The 15,349-nt window shown below is 47.5% G+C and overlaps 1 protein-coding gene across 4 annotated transcripts in view; it reads right to left on the bottom strand.

Annotated features, from left to right (window-relative positions):
- DHX30 (DExH-box helicase 30) overlaps positions 1-15,349 on the bottom strand; it is a 35,490-nt gene that overhangs the window by 3,103 nt on the left and 17,038 nt on the right. For all 4 annotated transcript variants that reach the window (XM_072854932.1, XM_072854928.1, XM_072854929.1 and 1 more), the window contains 11 exons: positions 13,607-13,717; positions 11,151-11,506; positions 9,705-9,831; positions 8,818-8,967; positions 7,874-8,026; positions 5,479-6,300; positions 4,225-4,303; positions 3,312-3,416; positions 1,997-2,172; positions 734-940; positions 251-332 (listed from right to left, as the gene is read on the bottom strand). In XM_072854932.1, coding sequence (XP_072711033.1) covers positions 251-332; positions 734-940; positions 1,997-2,172; positions 3,312-3,416; positions 4,225-4,303; positions 5,479-6,300; positions 7,874-8,026; positions 8,818-8,967; positions 9,705-9,831; positions 11,151-11,506; positions 13,607-13,717 — 2,368 coding nt within the window. The remainder of the gene's footprint in view (positions 1-250; positions 333-733; positions 941-1,996; positions 2,173-3,311; positions 3,417-4,224; positions 4,304-5,478; positions 6,301-7,873; positions 8,027-8,817; positions 8,968-9,704; positions 9,832-11,150; positions 11,507-13,606; positions 13,718-15,349) is intronic.

Here is a 15,349-nt window from a genome sequence, read left to right as displayed (position 1 = left end):
TCTCTACCCTCCCCCCCCTTTCTTTTTCTAAACTTTGGGAAGTTCTTCCCAGTTGTTGCGCAAAGCAGCATGGGAAATAAAATAGCACCGCAATGTGTGAGTTTTGGGAAGTCCCCATCAGCTGCCATCCCTGTCTAGGGACAATCCTGCCCAGTCTGTCCCGCAGGATCCTGTGCCAACTCCCACTTCCCATGTTTAGACAGCAAACATGTTTCCATCCCACCCACACCAGGACACAGCATTAGCTCACCGATCTCCTGCAGCAAGATCACTGCTTCATCCACAGCTTTGATGTCAGGGCTGTCCAGAGCCTTGGAGAGAAATTCAACTGCCTGCAACGCAGTGGGGGGAAGGGGGGAAGGGAAAAGGAAAAAAAAAGGCATGTTTCCCATAGAGGAGTGTGGGAGAGCCCCGGGGAGCCCACTGCCCTGCCCCAGGGCCCCAGACTGCAACACAGCTCCCTCTTTGTTTGCCTACAGGGATATGAGCTCAGCCCCCTCCATTCTTGCAGAGTCTTTTAGACATACTCTGTAATCTACGTAATGTATACGTTTCCTGGTCTTAACTTCCCTAGACAGCACTGCATTTAGGAAAGCAAGAACTAAAGTCATCAGCATCTTGGGTTTTTCCTACTCATGTTTGCAGTCAAATCACATCTCCAGAACTGGCACCAGGCAGGCCGCATCCTGCGGGTTCAGTCAGCTGCAGTCTTGCAGGCATGTGCTGTGCTTACCGTTTTCTCCGGCATGTGGATCTTGGCCTGAACCACCAGGTTCTCCAGTGGGGTGCGTAGGATCTCTGGAACCTGGTAAGTTGGCATCTTGTCCAGGCGGCTGCGAGGGAAGAGGTGATAGGCAAATCCCGACTGACAGCGGCCGGCACGCCCTCGCCTCTGCACCACATTCGACTTGGACACCCACACCGTTTCCAGGCAGGACACCTAAGAGAAGGAGGATTAGGCATGAATGCTCTCACGGCTCTCTGTCCTGTTTAAATGCAGCCTACCATCCCGTCCACAGACCTCGGAAACTCCTCACGACTGATCAACCATCCCACTAAAGGGCAAGGGAAGCCTTTCCCACTCTCCTGCATCTTGCAAAGCCCATCTCCAGCAAGCAGCAGCGTGAAGGCCTGAGCCGCTCAGTGCATGGATGAGACCCTGATGCCATCTGCTGGACGCCTGCCTTGGCTCCACATCACCGTGTTCCCCAGGGCCTCATCACGCTGCCCTGCTGGGAGCTGCCAGCGAAGCGTGGTCCTCGCCTCTCCCACGCCAGTCCTGCCACATGCTAGCACAGGCAAGGTCTGCATTGTGAGATGAACTGGGTTAAAACTGGGCAGATATAAAAGGGTTGTTTTGAAACTAGAACTGTTCCAAGGTGTGAATGGCCACCGGGCCCAGTAAGATGTTCTAGCACAGGGAGGGAAGGGGGCAGCAGTGTATAGCCAGAATCCCTTCTTCCAAGAGCAACAGCGGCACAGCTGCCTTCACGTTGTTATGAAAGTGTACGCACAAGAGCCTTCGCAGGGCACAGCGCCAGAAACGTGGCCCGAGAGCACTGTAAACCTCCCCCCCCCCCCCTTAAAGCTGACTAACAAGCTAAGGCACTGGGGTCAAGATAGCTTCAAACAAGAGCAGTTTATGATGAAATCGTAGAAAAAGGCAGAAGGCAAATGGAAAAGCTACAGATGTTAGACGGTGTAACGGAGAGATAGGAAGGGAGCAGGATTTGCCTTAACTTTCTTTGAAGACACCAGCCTTTTGCCTGTTGAACAGAAGTCAATGGGGAGCCTGGCAGGGAGGTTGGTGAAGGCAAACGCTCTCTGAATGACGAGTCAAACACTGTCTCCAAGCAGGGACACAGTGCCAGTGCCCCAAGGGCCAAATGGGAAGCAGCTCTATCATCCAATTAATGGCATCTCAAATGTTGCCCTGAAAACATCCATTAGCTCCAGTACGTCCCAAATACACTTAGAGGTGAGAAAACATCAGTACCTTGGTCTTTAGATCATAGCGTTCCTCCTTGTGCGTGCCACTGTCCACCACGTGGACAATGTCATTGATGGTGATGGAGGTCTCGGCGATGTTGGTGGCCAGGACGATCTTCCTGACGCCAGGTGGAGGCCGCTGGAAGATGTTTTGCTGGTCCATCATGGGGATGTTGGAGTGCACTAGGAGATCAAAACCAGTCAGTCCTGCCCTGCTGAGCTGCTTTGCAGTACAAGGCCAGGGTGGGCAGAGATTCTCAGCCCTCTTGTACCATCACCTCCCACTTCCAGAAATGGGGGACAGGGATGGGGACAGCACTTGTAATACTGATGATCATTGTCAGCAGTTTCCTGCCAGCCAGACCCCAGGCAAAATCTTCCACACATCATTAGGGAAGGCCTAATTTCAGTTGCTTCAACCTATGGCTCAACATCAGCAGGAGCTCTGATCACCTCCCATCCCAGAGAGGCTAACGGCACCACCAGAATATCCCTGGGCCCCAAGCAGGAGTCCCACTCCCTCCCACAGTCCAGTTCTGGCAGCTCCCGCTTTTCAAAAGGCCTATGGGGCAGGGGAATGGGGTATCCTCATTGTCATTTGGTTTCACTTGGTCAAAAACGGTTATCAGCAAGGGCCTGTGACTCTTCCTTTTTAGGTATACCATATGCAAAAAACATATTTGCCCTATTACAGATCAGTGATGCAGAGAAATTCCCAGCAACTGCACAGAACAGCGGGGGAGCACAAGAACATGCAGTTTTCACAAAACACCTGCATTTATTAGCAACTGAGCTGCTCAAAGTTGTGCTCCTGGCTGGCCTTATTTGACATTGAATAGGAAAGACTGTTAAAAAACAAACAAAAAAACCCCAAACAAACCAGCCCCAAAAATCCTACAGCCTTGCAGAGTGATACCGGCTTTTGTTATAAATTTCCCTCCTGGGAGAGAGAACATTACATTCACTAATCAAAGCTGAGCTAGAGTACACCTCCATCCCACAAAACGGGTCTTGAAGGTCTTTGCTATGTAGGCTCAGCATGCAGCTACAGCAATGCAGAATTTAGCAGTTTCCTCCTTGCCTAATTCTGAATCGCTGGAGGCAAACGGGAAGCCAGTTTCTCTGATCCCATACAGATTTGGATGGCCCCTGCTAGGAGGAGTTATTCATGCTCAACATGCACAATTACACAACAGGTACGTACATCAGAGCATACAAGCTTGCTCTGTATCAGAGTGCAACAGCTGAAGGGGCTCATCAAGTCAACTGGCCTATCCATTCTCCTGAATCCCGGGAGAAAAGGTCTGTCACTGCCATCTCACCTGGTAAGACGAGGTACCGGCTGTTCTGAGATCCGAGCATCTCTAGCAGGCGCTGCTGCACTCCTTTGATTTCCTGCCAACCAGGGAGGAAGCAGAGGATCCCACCTGAAACAGAGCAAGAGTTAAGAACAAGCGACCTAGAAATCCAAGCGCTTTTCCCCAGCTGGAGACACAGAAACTGTTTCTGCTGCACAGAAGGGACAGCCATTATCTCCCCAAGCCCACAGCAACCTTTATCCCAAGAAACCTAAAGAAAAGCAGGGCCTTGGTCTGCAATGCCCCCTGCCAGCTGATCGCTAAGGAAACCTGCATCGTACTTATCGTGAACAAATGACAGATACAGCCATTATGGGAAGTCAGACCCAGGGGAACGTTCATCTAGACGTCATACCTGCTGTGCTGTATCTGCTTCTGTGAAGTCGTTAAGGCAAGGTTTTAAAGCCAGAAAGAAACCAGGCTACCTGTAGTTTGAGAGTGAATACCTTCTACTAGCTTTGAAACGCTTAAAACTTTTAGAAGTCATCTGAGAGTCCTGCTTTCCTCACAAAAACATCACCTCCCAGGCAAAGATATTTAACAGGGATGGGTCTCCAATACAGAAAAATAACTAAATTGTGCAGCACAATGTTGCAAACGCTGGAGCACAGACAAGTCTTGCCCTTCACCCCAGGAACAGCTGTATCTCAGGACACTAAGACCGAGACACTGAAGACTCAGATGTTGTCTTAGCCAAAGACTCAGAATTAGCTCATGCCACACTGCTCGAGACCACTCAGTCCAACAGGAACTCAAGGTGGCCTTGCAGAAGTCAGCTCAGCATCATATTTTCTCTCTGCAAAGGGTCTGGGCTCTGCAGGGTTCACTTTTTCCCCCCCAGCAAAAGGCAAGAGCAAGGCGGCAAGGCAGAACCTACCTGGTTCTCCATGGGCATCAATCTGGAGTACGAGGTCGGTGATCAGATCAAGATCAAGGACACATTCGTCATCTGATTGCTGGATAAAATAGGAGGACACACGCAGATAAATGAGCAGCAATCTAGCAGACAGCAGAAAGGCACACAGCCTCCCAGAGCATCTTCTGGAGAGAGCAAATACTTGGACAGCCTGCCCAGGACTAGGAGCCAGGAACCTCAGGAGCCTGGTTTTGGCTCCATCTGGAACCTGCTCTGGTCACAACTGCTGCCAGTTTCCTCTGCTGTGCAGTGAGAAAATACAGTCCCTTTCCCATTCTCCAGATTTGGAAGCTAACAGATTTGTGTACCTCTACCAAACAGCATGCAACAAAAATTAACATGAAATTTTTGGGGACAAAACTGTGCCATAGGCACCTGGGACTTCAAATCCACCAGGCACAGAGCAGCAGCTTTTGTATCTCTCCATAATTTGGAACATACCTATCAGGCCAGCTTAAAAAGCACAGGTAAAAATCCCAGCCAGAGCAGAGACGGGAAGATTGCCCTGAAGGCAATGGGACACCCTCAGCAAGTTTGCTGATGATATGAAACTGGGAGAAGTGGCTGATACACCAGATGGTTGTAGGGAGGGACCTCTACAGAATGGAGAAATGGGCTGACAGCTTCTAGTCCAGCAGGCTGGACTAGAAAGTGTCTAGAGGTCCTGGCCAACGTCAACAATTCTGTGACTCCATGACCCACAACTGAAGTAAGATTACCCACCACAGCCAAGAGTACATGTCTGGAGGGCATTTTCCAGAGGAACAGTAAGACTAGTTGCAAAAAGCAGCAATCAGGGAATTCAGTCATGCAGGACGGTAAGCGTTTAGGTAACAGACTGCTGTAAGCCATAAGCATCCTAGTCTTGGACCAGGCTCGCACACATTCAAGTCTGCATCTATGTATAGGCATACACAAGTACAATGAGCTGTTAGCTTACTCAAACATAAACAAACTTCACTTTAAAGAGGGACAAAAGTAACTGAGACCCAAATCTGAAGTCATCTTTATCCATAATTTAATCAAAATACTCTGGGATTCTACTAAGCTGACTTTACCTCATGAAGGTTGATGTGGAATTAAAGCTAAGCAAACACTGTCCAACAACCACAGGAAAGAGGGACCAGTTCCAGGCCCAAACTCTCCCCTGCTGATATGCCAGAAGTCAGCGCCTCATCCAAGGGAAACAGCTTCACCACCACGCTGCATACCCACCTTGATCTCATAGTGCCGGTGTCGGTGCCGGCCCAGCTTGGCCAAGATCTCCTCCAGATAGTACTCCTTCACGGGGTACATGAAACCCGGCACCTTGACCACAGGGCAATCCCCAAAGTAATGCGAGAAACGCTGATTGTCTCCTGTGGCGCTCATTAAGACCAGGCGCAGGTCAGGGTTGAGCTTCTGGATGCCTTTCAGCAGGATGAGCAGGAAATCAGTGTTGACGTCTCGCTCGTGGACCTCATCGACCACGACGTGGCTGACACCCTCCAGGCTGGGGTTCCCCTGCAGCTTCCGCAGCAGGATGCCCACGGTGCAAAAGAGCAGGGCTCCTCCCCTGGCGGGTGGCTTGCTCTCCAGTCGCACCTGGTAGCCCACATTCTTCCTCATGTTGGGACCCAACTCTTGTGCCACACGCTGGGCGACCGAGATGGCGCTGATCCTCCTTGGCTGGGTGATCACTACGTTGCAGCGGGCGCCACGTCCCTCCAGGATGTAGTGTTCCAGCAGGAGCTGAGGGATCCTTGTGGTTTTCCCACAGCCTGTGTCTCCTGCTATTACCACTACAGGGTTCTGCTCAATGGCTGATAGGATGGTGTCCTTGTGAGGATCTACTGGCAGTGGGTGGCTCTCCTGCCACGAGGATCCTCTCCTTTTCCAGAGGGCCAGGAGATTCTGGCTAAGGCGCACTTCCTCTGCTTCCAACATGGGTATATATGTCTTCCCCGTGATTGCATCACTTATCGCACCAGATTCCTTGCTCAGGTTCATCATGTCATCAGCAATCCGGGGCCTGGATTCCCTGATGTCCACTGGATACTGGGAGAGATGGAGAAAGTTGGCAGGGACAAAAAGATTAGTACCAGTCCTGAGAAGGACAGAAAGAAACAAGCACGTGGAACAGACTCAGCCAGACTGGCTTTGCAGTGACCACGAAGCTCTGCCGAAGTCTCTTCAGATTTTAGGTAACTCAGCCACTTATATTCTGAATTGAGGTTATTTAAAGTGAGAATTAACTTGGGCAGCTCCTTGCATTTTCCTCATTGCGTCCCCTATTTTAAGAGGGCTATTAGCGCTGATGCCTGAACTGACAGGCACAAAACAGTAACTTAAGCTCCCCAAGTCAGTGGCTACACTGCATGCAAGTGATGCAACGGCCCCTCAAAGACAACTTTTGGAAACTATCAAGTTACACCACCACCCTTCTCTCCCTCAGTAAGCCCAGACACGTAACTTGCACAAAACATAAGCGTTCAGCTAAGCCAGAAATAGTCTATCTTGGCAAAAGAAAAAACAGAAGTCCCACATCCCACGGGAAGAACTAAAAGGAGCAACAACAGGTCAGGAATTATCTAGAACACAAATCAAAGCATTGGCCCAGATGTTCGCAGGATTAAAAGTTCAGCTATGAATCAGTACTTTTGAATTCAGCCTTATTCACAAAGCCATCCCTTCCATGCACGGTGTGACAGCTAATGTCTGTGTAAGCACGGGAGGCAGACCAAGTTCCTTCAAGATGCCGCTGTTTTTCTAACTTTCCTAGCCCTTAGTTCAGTCACTTTCAGCAGGTCATTCAGAAGCGGCTGCTGTCTTAGGCACAGTCTTGGCTTTCTAGGACATTCACTACTGCTTCATTTATTTTACAGCATGTGTAAGATACTGTAAATACTGCCCAAGATCTTCACTGTTCAGACCTAAGAGTACTGCATCAGTGCTGCATCGGTGACTTGCCAACTTCCAAACACGGGCATTATTTTCAATGACTTCAATAAGCTACACACATTTGTACCTGAGCTATGCTCAACTTCATCTTACCTTAGCACCAACTCCTGCTTTGACAGTGAACGCTCCTAAGGAACCCTGTCTCAGCACTGCTTCAGCTCCCATGGGTGTCTGTTCACCACTGGTCCACCAGGAAGAGGGATTTCCTGGGTGAAAGCACCACCAGGTGCCTGGGGACCTGCACCCACCACTGATGTACAATACTGCGAGAGACGCTCCCAAGGGAAATGTGCAAGTACCAGCACCCGGCCCTTGTAAAGCTACAAGGCACAACCAGAGTTTAATGGAACCAACACCTGCACAAGGCAGCATTCATAAGCCCACAAAGGAGGCTACACGCAAGCCAAAACTGCACTCCGTAACACCCCAAAAGCCAAACAATGCAGGCAAATGTCAGAGGTGCTTACAGAGAAAGCCCAGTGCCCAGAAAGGTCGGCAGAGGTCGGTCTCCCTTCCCCAAAGGTCGGCAGAGACTCATCAGTTTTTGTGGCAAACTATCAAGCTATGAATTCCCTGAACGTTTTGACATGAAGCTCTCAAGGCACGTGCAATTCCTGAAGTTAAATGAGATCGGCCAAAGGTGGTTCTCAGAGAGCTGAGCAAGCCTTACATGATTCAGATAGTTCTCAATCTTGCGCAGGGTAGCTTCGGGGACTTTGATGTGGCAGGGTTTCCTCTGGTTCTCGCCAAGCTCCCGGAGTGAAGTCATGTTGTACATAGCATGGCTGAGAGGGTTGTTGTTCTTGTCCACCAAGCCAAGGCTCTGCAATGGAAGAGGCAAACAACACAATCAGAGACAAGACTGCTGCATATGAAGTGCTGGTATATAGAACACATGGGTCCTACACGTTCGGATAGGCTAACTCCTTACCCCATATTCCAAATCCATCTCTTCCTGCTTTTGCCACAGCAAGAAACAAGACATGATCCCATCTCAACTCTGGGGAAACGGACACACTGGAGCCAACTGCTACCTGTCCCCAACACAATGCTCACAAGAAGGTCTTAAACAGACCCATCAAAGAAACAGCAGCCACAATTATATCTGACAAAACCCTCCTGCAAGGGCTGTTAACTCTCTTGCTATGGTTCTGGTATGTTGTGCCAATTCAATAATAAGTTCTACACTATTTCTTAGACTTCCCCTCTGCTGACTCTAGAGTCTGCAGCAAAACTATTGCAGCAATATGTCTGGATTAGTCCACCTGCAAGAATGAGAAGATAGTCTGTCTTAGTTAGACAGCAGCAAGGTGGCCAAGAGAACAGGCTAACACTTCCAGGGTCATCCCTACACATCACTTTGTCGAGAGCTCAAAACAAGCAGAACAGCCTTCACGGGGTCATCAGAGATTAGACACTAGAGGGGTACAACAGCAGTTTTGACCGAATCCTAAGGTTCAGAAATACGTGTTCAGAAATATGTATTAAGCATGAAGTCAAAGATCAGAAAGTTTCAGGCATCACCCCTTTAGGCTCAAATACAGTAAGTCAGGTGCAAGGAGCCTCTATTCATAGACACATTAGACATGGGATGTAGGAGCTGTGTGCACTTACCTTAAGCTTCTGACAGGCCAGTGCCGCTGCTTTGTTTTCTGCCTCCACCTTGCGACGGCCCTTGGCAGCAAAAGTCATCGGACAGGGCCAGCGGAGTGTGAGCTTGCAGATCTTGGTCTTGGTGCCTACTGTACGGAACTGCATGTATTCCTAAAAGGCACATAAACAGCATCAGACAGACTGGGGGAGATGTTAAGAGCCTACCTAAATAGGCAGGCATTTTCAAACACACCCCAGTATTTCTAAGCAGAGCTTAAGTTGTTGGGGGGTTTTTTTATTTATTTTGGGGTTTTTGTTTCATTTTTTTTGAACAGTGCACTAGAACAGGTTTACTGCACTGAATTCCACCCCCCCCAGCTCACAAGGCACTGGCTAAGCAGAAGTGAGCGCGGACACCTGTGTGAAGAACATCATCGAGAGCCTACGCGTTGGAGCACAGCTCCTGTTTGCTAAGCACATGAGGTCTAGAAAGGAGGTGAGTGACACATACCAAGGAGGAGGATCACCAGATACTGGCAAGAATCAAGTTATAGAAAAATTCCATCAGCACAGAAATTACATATTGCTCCGAGTAACACAAACTTCTGTTTGTTGCAGATATATGGGGAAAATGCAAACCTATCCCCTCAGAAAATATTCTCCTTCATACAGACAGCAGCTCCCCTATTGCCCTGGCCTCAAGTAACAACATTCCTCACGCTTCTATTAAGAGATTTCCTCAATTCTCACCACAAAGTCTTTTCCTTGCTCTTCAGGCTGATTTTTCTAGGCCTAGTTTTAACTTCCCTTCTCTCCCTAGTTCTCAGCTGCCCAAAAAAAAGCATCCAAAGTGATTCCAGCTGGAGACTTTGAGCTTCGTCCCTGGCAGGGGTCAAACGGCACCTTACCTTGACTGTGGAGGAAGAGGTTGCAATCTGAATCACTTGGGCCAGGAGATTTTTGGGAAGTGGGAACTGCGTCAGGGCACGGATGGCAGTGTTGTCGTCTGTCATTTCAATCGAACTCCCTCCTCGGCTAGATGGAAGATGAGAACAGTTTGATATACAAATATCCACTCTGTGCTCAGACCCACCTCACTTCAGGTCTGCTACTGAGGTCTGAAACTGAGTAGTTAAAGGCACAGATAATTTTGGTCATCTGAAAAGTCAAGTTGCATCTTGCTACTAAAATCTGTCAGTCACAGAACAATCACCCAGCTCAGTAAAGCCACCTACTAAAAAGCAATCAAACCTTTACACTAGCACTACAAACCAGATAGCATCAACAGATTTTAACAGATTTAATAAATACATAATTCTGAATCCAGCATTCACCTCGAATGCTGGGTTCAGTTTTGGGCCCCCCACTACAAGAGAGACATGGAGGGGCTGGAGCGTGTCCAGAGAAGGGCAACGGAGCTGGGGAAGGGTCTAGAGCAGAAGTCTTATGAGGAGCGGCTGAGGGACCTGGGGTTGTTCAGCCTGGAGAAAAGGAGGCTGAGGGGAGACCTCATCGCTCTCTACAACGACCTGAAAGGAGGGTGTAGCGAGGTGGGGTCGGTCTCTTCTCCCAGGTAACAAGTGACAGGACAAGAGCAAATGGCCTCAAGTTGTGCCAGGGGAGGTTTAGACTGGATATTAGGAAATTTTACTTCACTGAAAGGGTTGTCAAGCATTGGAACAGGCTGCCCAGGGCAGTGGTGGAGTCTCCATCCCTGGAGGTATTTAAAAGCCGTTTGGATGAGGTGCTTAGGGCCATGGTATAGTGGTGGGCTTGGTAGTATTAGGTTTACGGTTGGACTCGATGATCTTCAAGGTCTTTTCCAACCTACATGATTCTGTGATTCAAAGAGCATCCCTAAACACAACCACCACCATCAGGTCCTTACGGATCTTACTCCTGTTGAGTATTAAAGATACAAGATTTGTGCTCATAAAATATGAAATCAAGCAAGCAACTATGGTGATGAAAAGGAGCAGATTTAATATTGCCCTCAAAACCAGGGTGGTCAAAAAAGGTCTAAGTGCACATGCACAATTTCTGGGAATGGAAATCTCTTTAGGCAAAGAATAAGAAAGGCAGGTAACAAGCAGGCAGCAGTCTATCCAAAGGGCAAGACTCCAGGAGATGCCTGTGCATTCCCTTGTGATGATAGCCAGGTACAAAGACGAGGCCACCCCACTATTGCTTGCGTAGAGAATGGTACAGCAGTCAGTGCTGGGCCCATCGACAGGCCACACCAGCAATGTAGGAAGCTGCAGCTCAACTGTGTGGAACTGCAGGGGTGCATCAGCTACAAAGAAAAGTCTCTCTTCTTTACTGCCCCGGATTAACAGCTATAAGAGCAGACATACCTTGCATCTCTGCCTGGGGTTCGAGCGTCCTGGTGTGCCATAGGTAGATAATCAGAAACATCGATTGCTTCTTCTTCCAGCTCTCCTTCCTCCAGTTCCCCTTCCTCTAGCTCCCCTTCCTCCAGCTCTTCCCTCCTCATTGCTTTAGGCATCCTGCCCTGTTCCATGGGCTGGATGGAATCGTCCGGCTCCATCCGTCGCCAGCAGGTTGACAAGTCGGCGAGAGAAGGTCCGGACTTGGAGCGCCACTTGCCCTCTGAGCACCACCTCTCGTCAGGACAGCCAAGCTGGTCAGCGAGAAGCCGGTACTTTGCAGCATCAAAGAGCTCATTTCTGGGCCCCAGCAAACCCCAGCCCTACAAGAGAAAAATGCATTGTTAGCTGCAGTAAAGAGACAGCTATGGGTAACTGCAGGAAACCAAACACATCTGGTAAAGGAGAGAAATGCAGGAGTAATTTCTTCATATCCCACAGAAAAGGAGAGAAAGAAAAGAGACTTTCAGAAACATAAAGCTTTCCTCCTGCCATTTTTTGCTTAAGAAAGGGAATCTGTTCACTAACCTCACTTCCCAGAGCACAACTGCTTAGCATCACATAGCTTGTTAGAAAGGGTGGGCTAAGATTTATTGGTATTTTACAAACTATTAACTATATTTAGCATTCTGAAGGTTTGAAACCCAGCTCAGAGCATGAAATGCGTCTTTCTGGAAAGGCTAGTCTAAACAAGTATAATCTGGGATAACGCAAGATGAGAATTCAGGGAATAGTTCATCTCCTTTCTTTTCACAGGAACAGTTATTTCTATAAGCAGTAGTAAGACCTCCCTAACCCAGCAGTTTTTGAAACAGAAGAGTTCCTAATTACTGCTGGCCTACCACCTACATTTAGGACTGAACCTTACCTGAAGCTCCAGACATATCTAGAGTGCAACACACGCCATGTCTTACCAGACCGCTGCAATAAATTAGAAGTTGCATCTTTAGGCCTCTCAATGGCCCCATATTAGACAAGGCTGTATTATTTTGTGCTTTAGGAGTGTCTAAGACAGCAAGAATTCACTTTGCTAGCTGCTCTACTCAAAGTCACTATATTCAGACACTCTCTGCACCAATTAGACACTACTACTTTTCTTGAACTGCTGACTATTTAAAGCAGCATTTGTAGCTATTTCTATAGTTATGATTGCACAAGGCCTCCCATCATGAGGGACTTCTGGCGGGTTATCGGTTTAGCACCAGAGTTAAAGCTTTGCATGCTGAATCTATCGTTTCAGGGTGTTGGGGCTTGGGGGTTTTAAGTTCTAAACTAAAGTACAGCTTAGCAATTTCCAAAATTTGGGGAAAAAGATATTATAAGTGTAGGTAGGAATTTTTTTCCTTCAAAAACTTCCAGGAAACAATGCTTTTGTTGCACACTGACTAGTGAGGATAAAACAAGAATACATTTCCAGTGAATGTTAATTGAATGGGGACCAACCATGCTTCAGGTGGAATGAAGTCAGTCAGTGAAACAAGTTTTGCTAATCACAGGATTAAAGAAACTAGCCTAAGCACAGAGGCCAGCTGAAGAAACTACTAGTTTTAATGCTGCAATTCTTAACTTCTGAAGGCTTAATTTAAAAACTAAGTAGTTATTTCTTAATGTAGCTTTCTTGATCTATGAGCAAATCAAAAAGCTCTCATTGTCAGAGCACCTACAGTATCTTTTCTAGGCTCCTTAGTAGGAAGATATCATTGTTCCTACTCCATAGATAAAAGGGAAACTCCAAAAGCAAACTCACTTGCTCAAGGTGACAGACAACAGTCAGTGGCAGAGCTGAAGACAAAACTGCATCTTATTCTCAGATAGCTGCTATGTAACACCATATCTTAAACAGTGACCTTTAGAACTTTACTGTACTTGTTTGACACTGGCCGTGCATACGTATCAACTATTTCCAGTCATAAAGAAGTGGCAGGCTAGCGTAACTTTAAAAGAGTAATCGTAAAACAGAACACATAATTGACACGGTATGGCTTACACAAAGAGGAAACAAGAGCCTCTGGAGGTCCTACGCCTGCAAATACACACAGGTAGACTGACAGGTAGACTTGCAAATACACACAGGTAGGTGTGAGTTAGTGAACAGTAACAGCAAATATACTGGGGGGAAGCTCTACTTCTCACCATAGATGCTGAGACTAAGATAAAAGCTGATTAAGGTCTAGGACATAAAGCACAAAGACTAGAACTCAAAGAATTTAGGGAGTTCACGCCTGGCTGAAATAAGTGGGCTTTTAAGCTCAAATGGATTCAGACAGCTCAAGACTTCACCCTCTACCCTTGATTAACAGATAGGCCAACTAAGAAAGTGAACAGGCAAGAGAGATAAAAGTCAAAAATCCTATCACCAAAACGGATGAGGCCTGCACACTCAAAGGCTTGTTTGTCCAAGCTAAGGAGGAGCCTCAGCTCACCTTGAAGAGCTGACATGCTGCAGCTGCTGCCTGCCTCTCGGCATCAATCTTCTTGGTCCCATAGCCTTCCACTTCCACATTCTTAGGCCACTTTATATGCAGAGTGACTTTCTGAAAAGCAAAGATAACCAGTAAAGTGAGACAGCACAGAACAATCTCTCTTCTCCACCAGGAGCATAGCTACTTCAGACATCTCCGAACTCCCGGCAAAGAAGGGAGCTACAAATGAAAATCCTAAAATTAAAACTCCTTGTTCAGTCCCTTTATGGGAAGTTCCATTCCAGTAACTTAGAAAGAAAAGCCTGAAAAAGGGATACAAGGTACCCACAGTCACACAGAAGCTGCACGGCTGAGGCAGGCCCAGAAGCCAGGCTGACTTCCAGCACAGTGCCACGTACTCTGGGCCAGAGCTTCACAGGCTGCAGTGTGTCAGCTCAGAGGAATCAAATGCCAAGAGCTGAACAATTCCGTTTCAGAGTAACTGTTCCTATGTACACTGCAGCATACCAGATCAGGCCCGAGAAGCAAGATGCACTTTCTGACACATTTCCAGTTGCAATAGCAAGCAAATCTTCCTAACTGCTTCCTTGCTGTCATTTTAATTAGCAGCGTATTTCATCACAGTTACACAGGCAGCTGCCATACTCATTGGGTACATAAGAACCCAGCCTTCAGTATGTGCCGCCCGACACAAGACATTAAGAGAAGTAACAGTACCACCAGAGCTCCTCTTACACCAGTACGGTTGGATGAGAGCAGCTGAAAAACCTGCAAAGGCAAAGAATACTGAAAGCTGAACCCTGCCCTTTTGAAAACATTGCTCCCGATGAAGAACTCGTTCTACTCCTGGCCCTGCAGATGCTGCAGCTGAGTTTCTTCAAGGCTCAAAGGAGGAAAATGCCTAAGGAATTCTCTCCTGTTTCTGCAGCAAAGATGAAAGGTGGCATTTAGGTCCGCTGGGAAAACCCCACCTATAAGGCTAGAGAAAAGGCTCCTGACTTTTCCACAGCCTACATCTGGCTGGCTGCCTGCCATCTGAATCTCATCTAACTGTAGGAAATTGCTACGCATTTTGCCTAGGGGCTCTGCATGAAAAGGCACAGACCTGCGGAGAAAAAAGTTGTCTCATGAAGGCCAAGTTACTTGGCACTCACGAAAAAACCTTGCCCACTTCCAACCGAGACCTTCTCCAGTTTGTCTCACCTGCCCCTCTGTCCCCAAACACTTTCTGGGTTGGTGTTTTGTTTTTTGGTATCCAGCCCTCATTTTCTCCAACAGCTCCTCTATTGGCTTTTGGGGTTTTTGGTGTTTGCTGTTTTGTTTTGGTGTTTTTTTAACCTGAAGTTACACTCAATGTTAATCTATTTAAGTGCTAACAAGAATGCGAACTGATTACGGAAACTAAAATGATGAGGCACTGGTCATGGCATTCCAAAATTTACGTTAGGAAACTGCACTACTGCTCGAGAAAAAGCAAGAAACACAAAAACACAAATAATAAAGGAACTCTAAAGTAACCATTATTAATGTATTGCCTAAAATGCAGGGATGCTTACAAAGGATGTGGTAATAAAAACTGTCTGGGAAATTCTAGACAATGTTATTGGAAAATGTTAATCCATCAGAACTGAATCTTTTCCTGGAATGTACGTTACAGTTAAACTTCAGCTGGAAAGGGCTTTCTGCTCTGGAAGGAGAGCTGGTATGATAAGAGGAGTCAAACCCTTGAACACAGAGCACCCA

The sequence above is a fragment of the Ciconia boyciana genome, chromosome 2 (assembly GCF_034638445.1).
Source record: "Ciconia boyciana chromosome 2, ASM3463844v1, whole genome shotgun sequence".
NCBI lineage: Eukaryota > Metazoa > Chordata > Aves > Ciconiiformes > Ciconiidae > Ciconia > Ciconia boyciana.
Note: the sequence above shows the minus strand (reverse complement) of the source record. Positions and strands in the feature narration are given on the sequence as shown.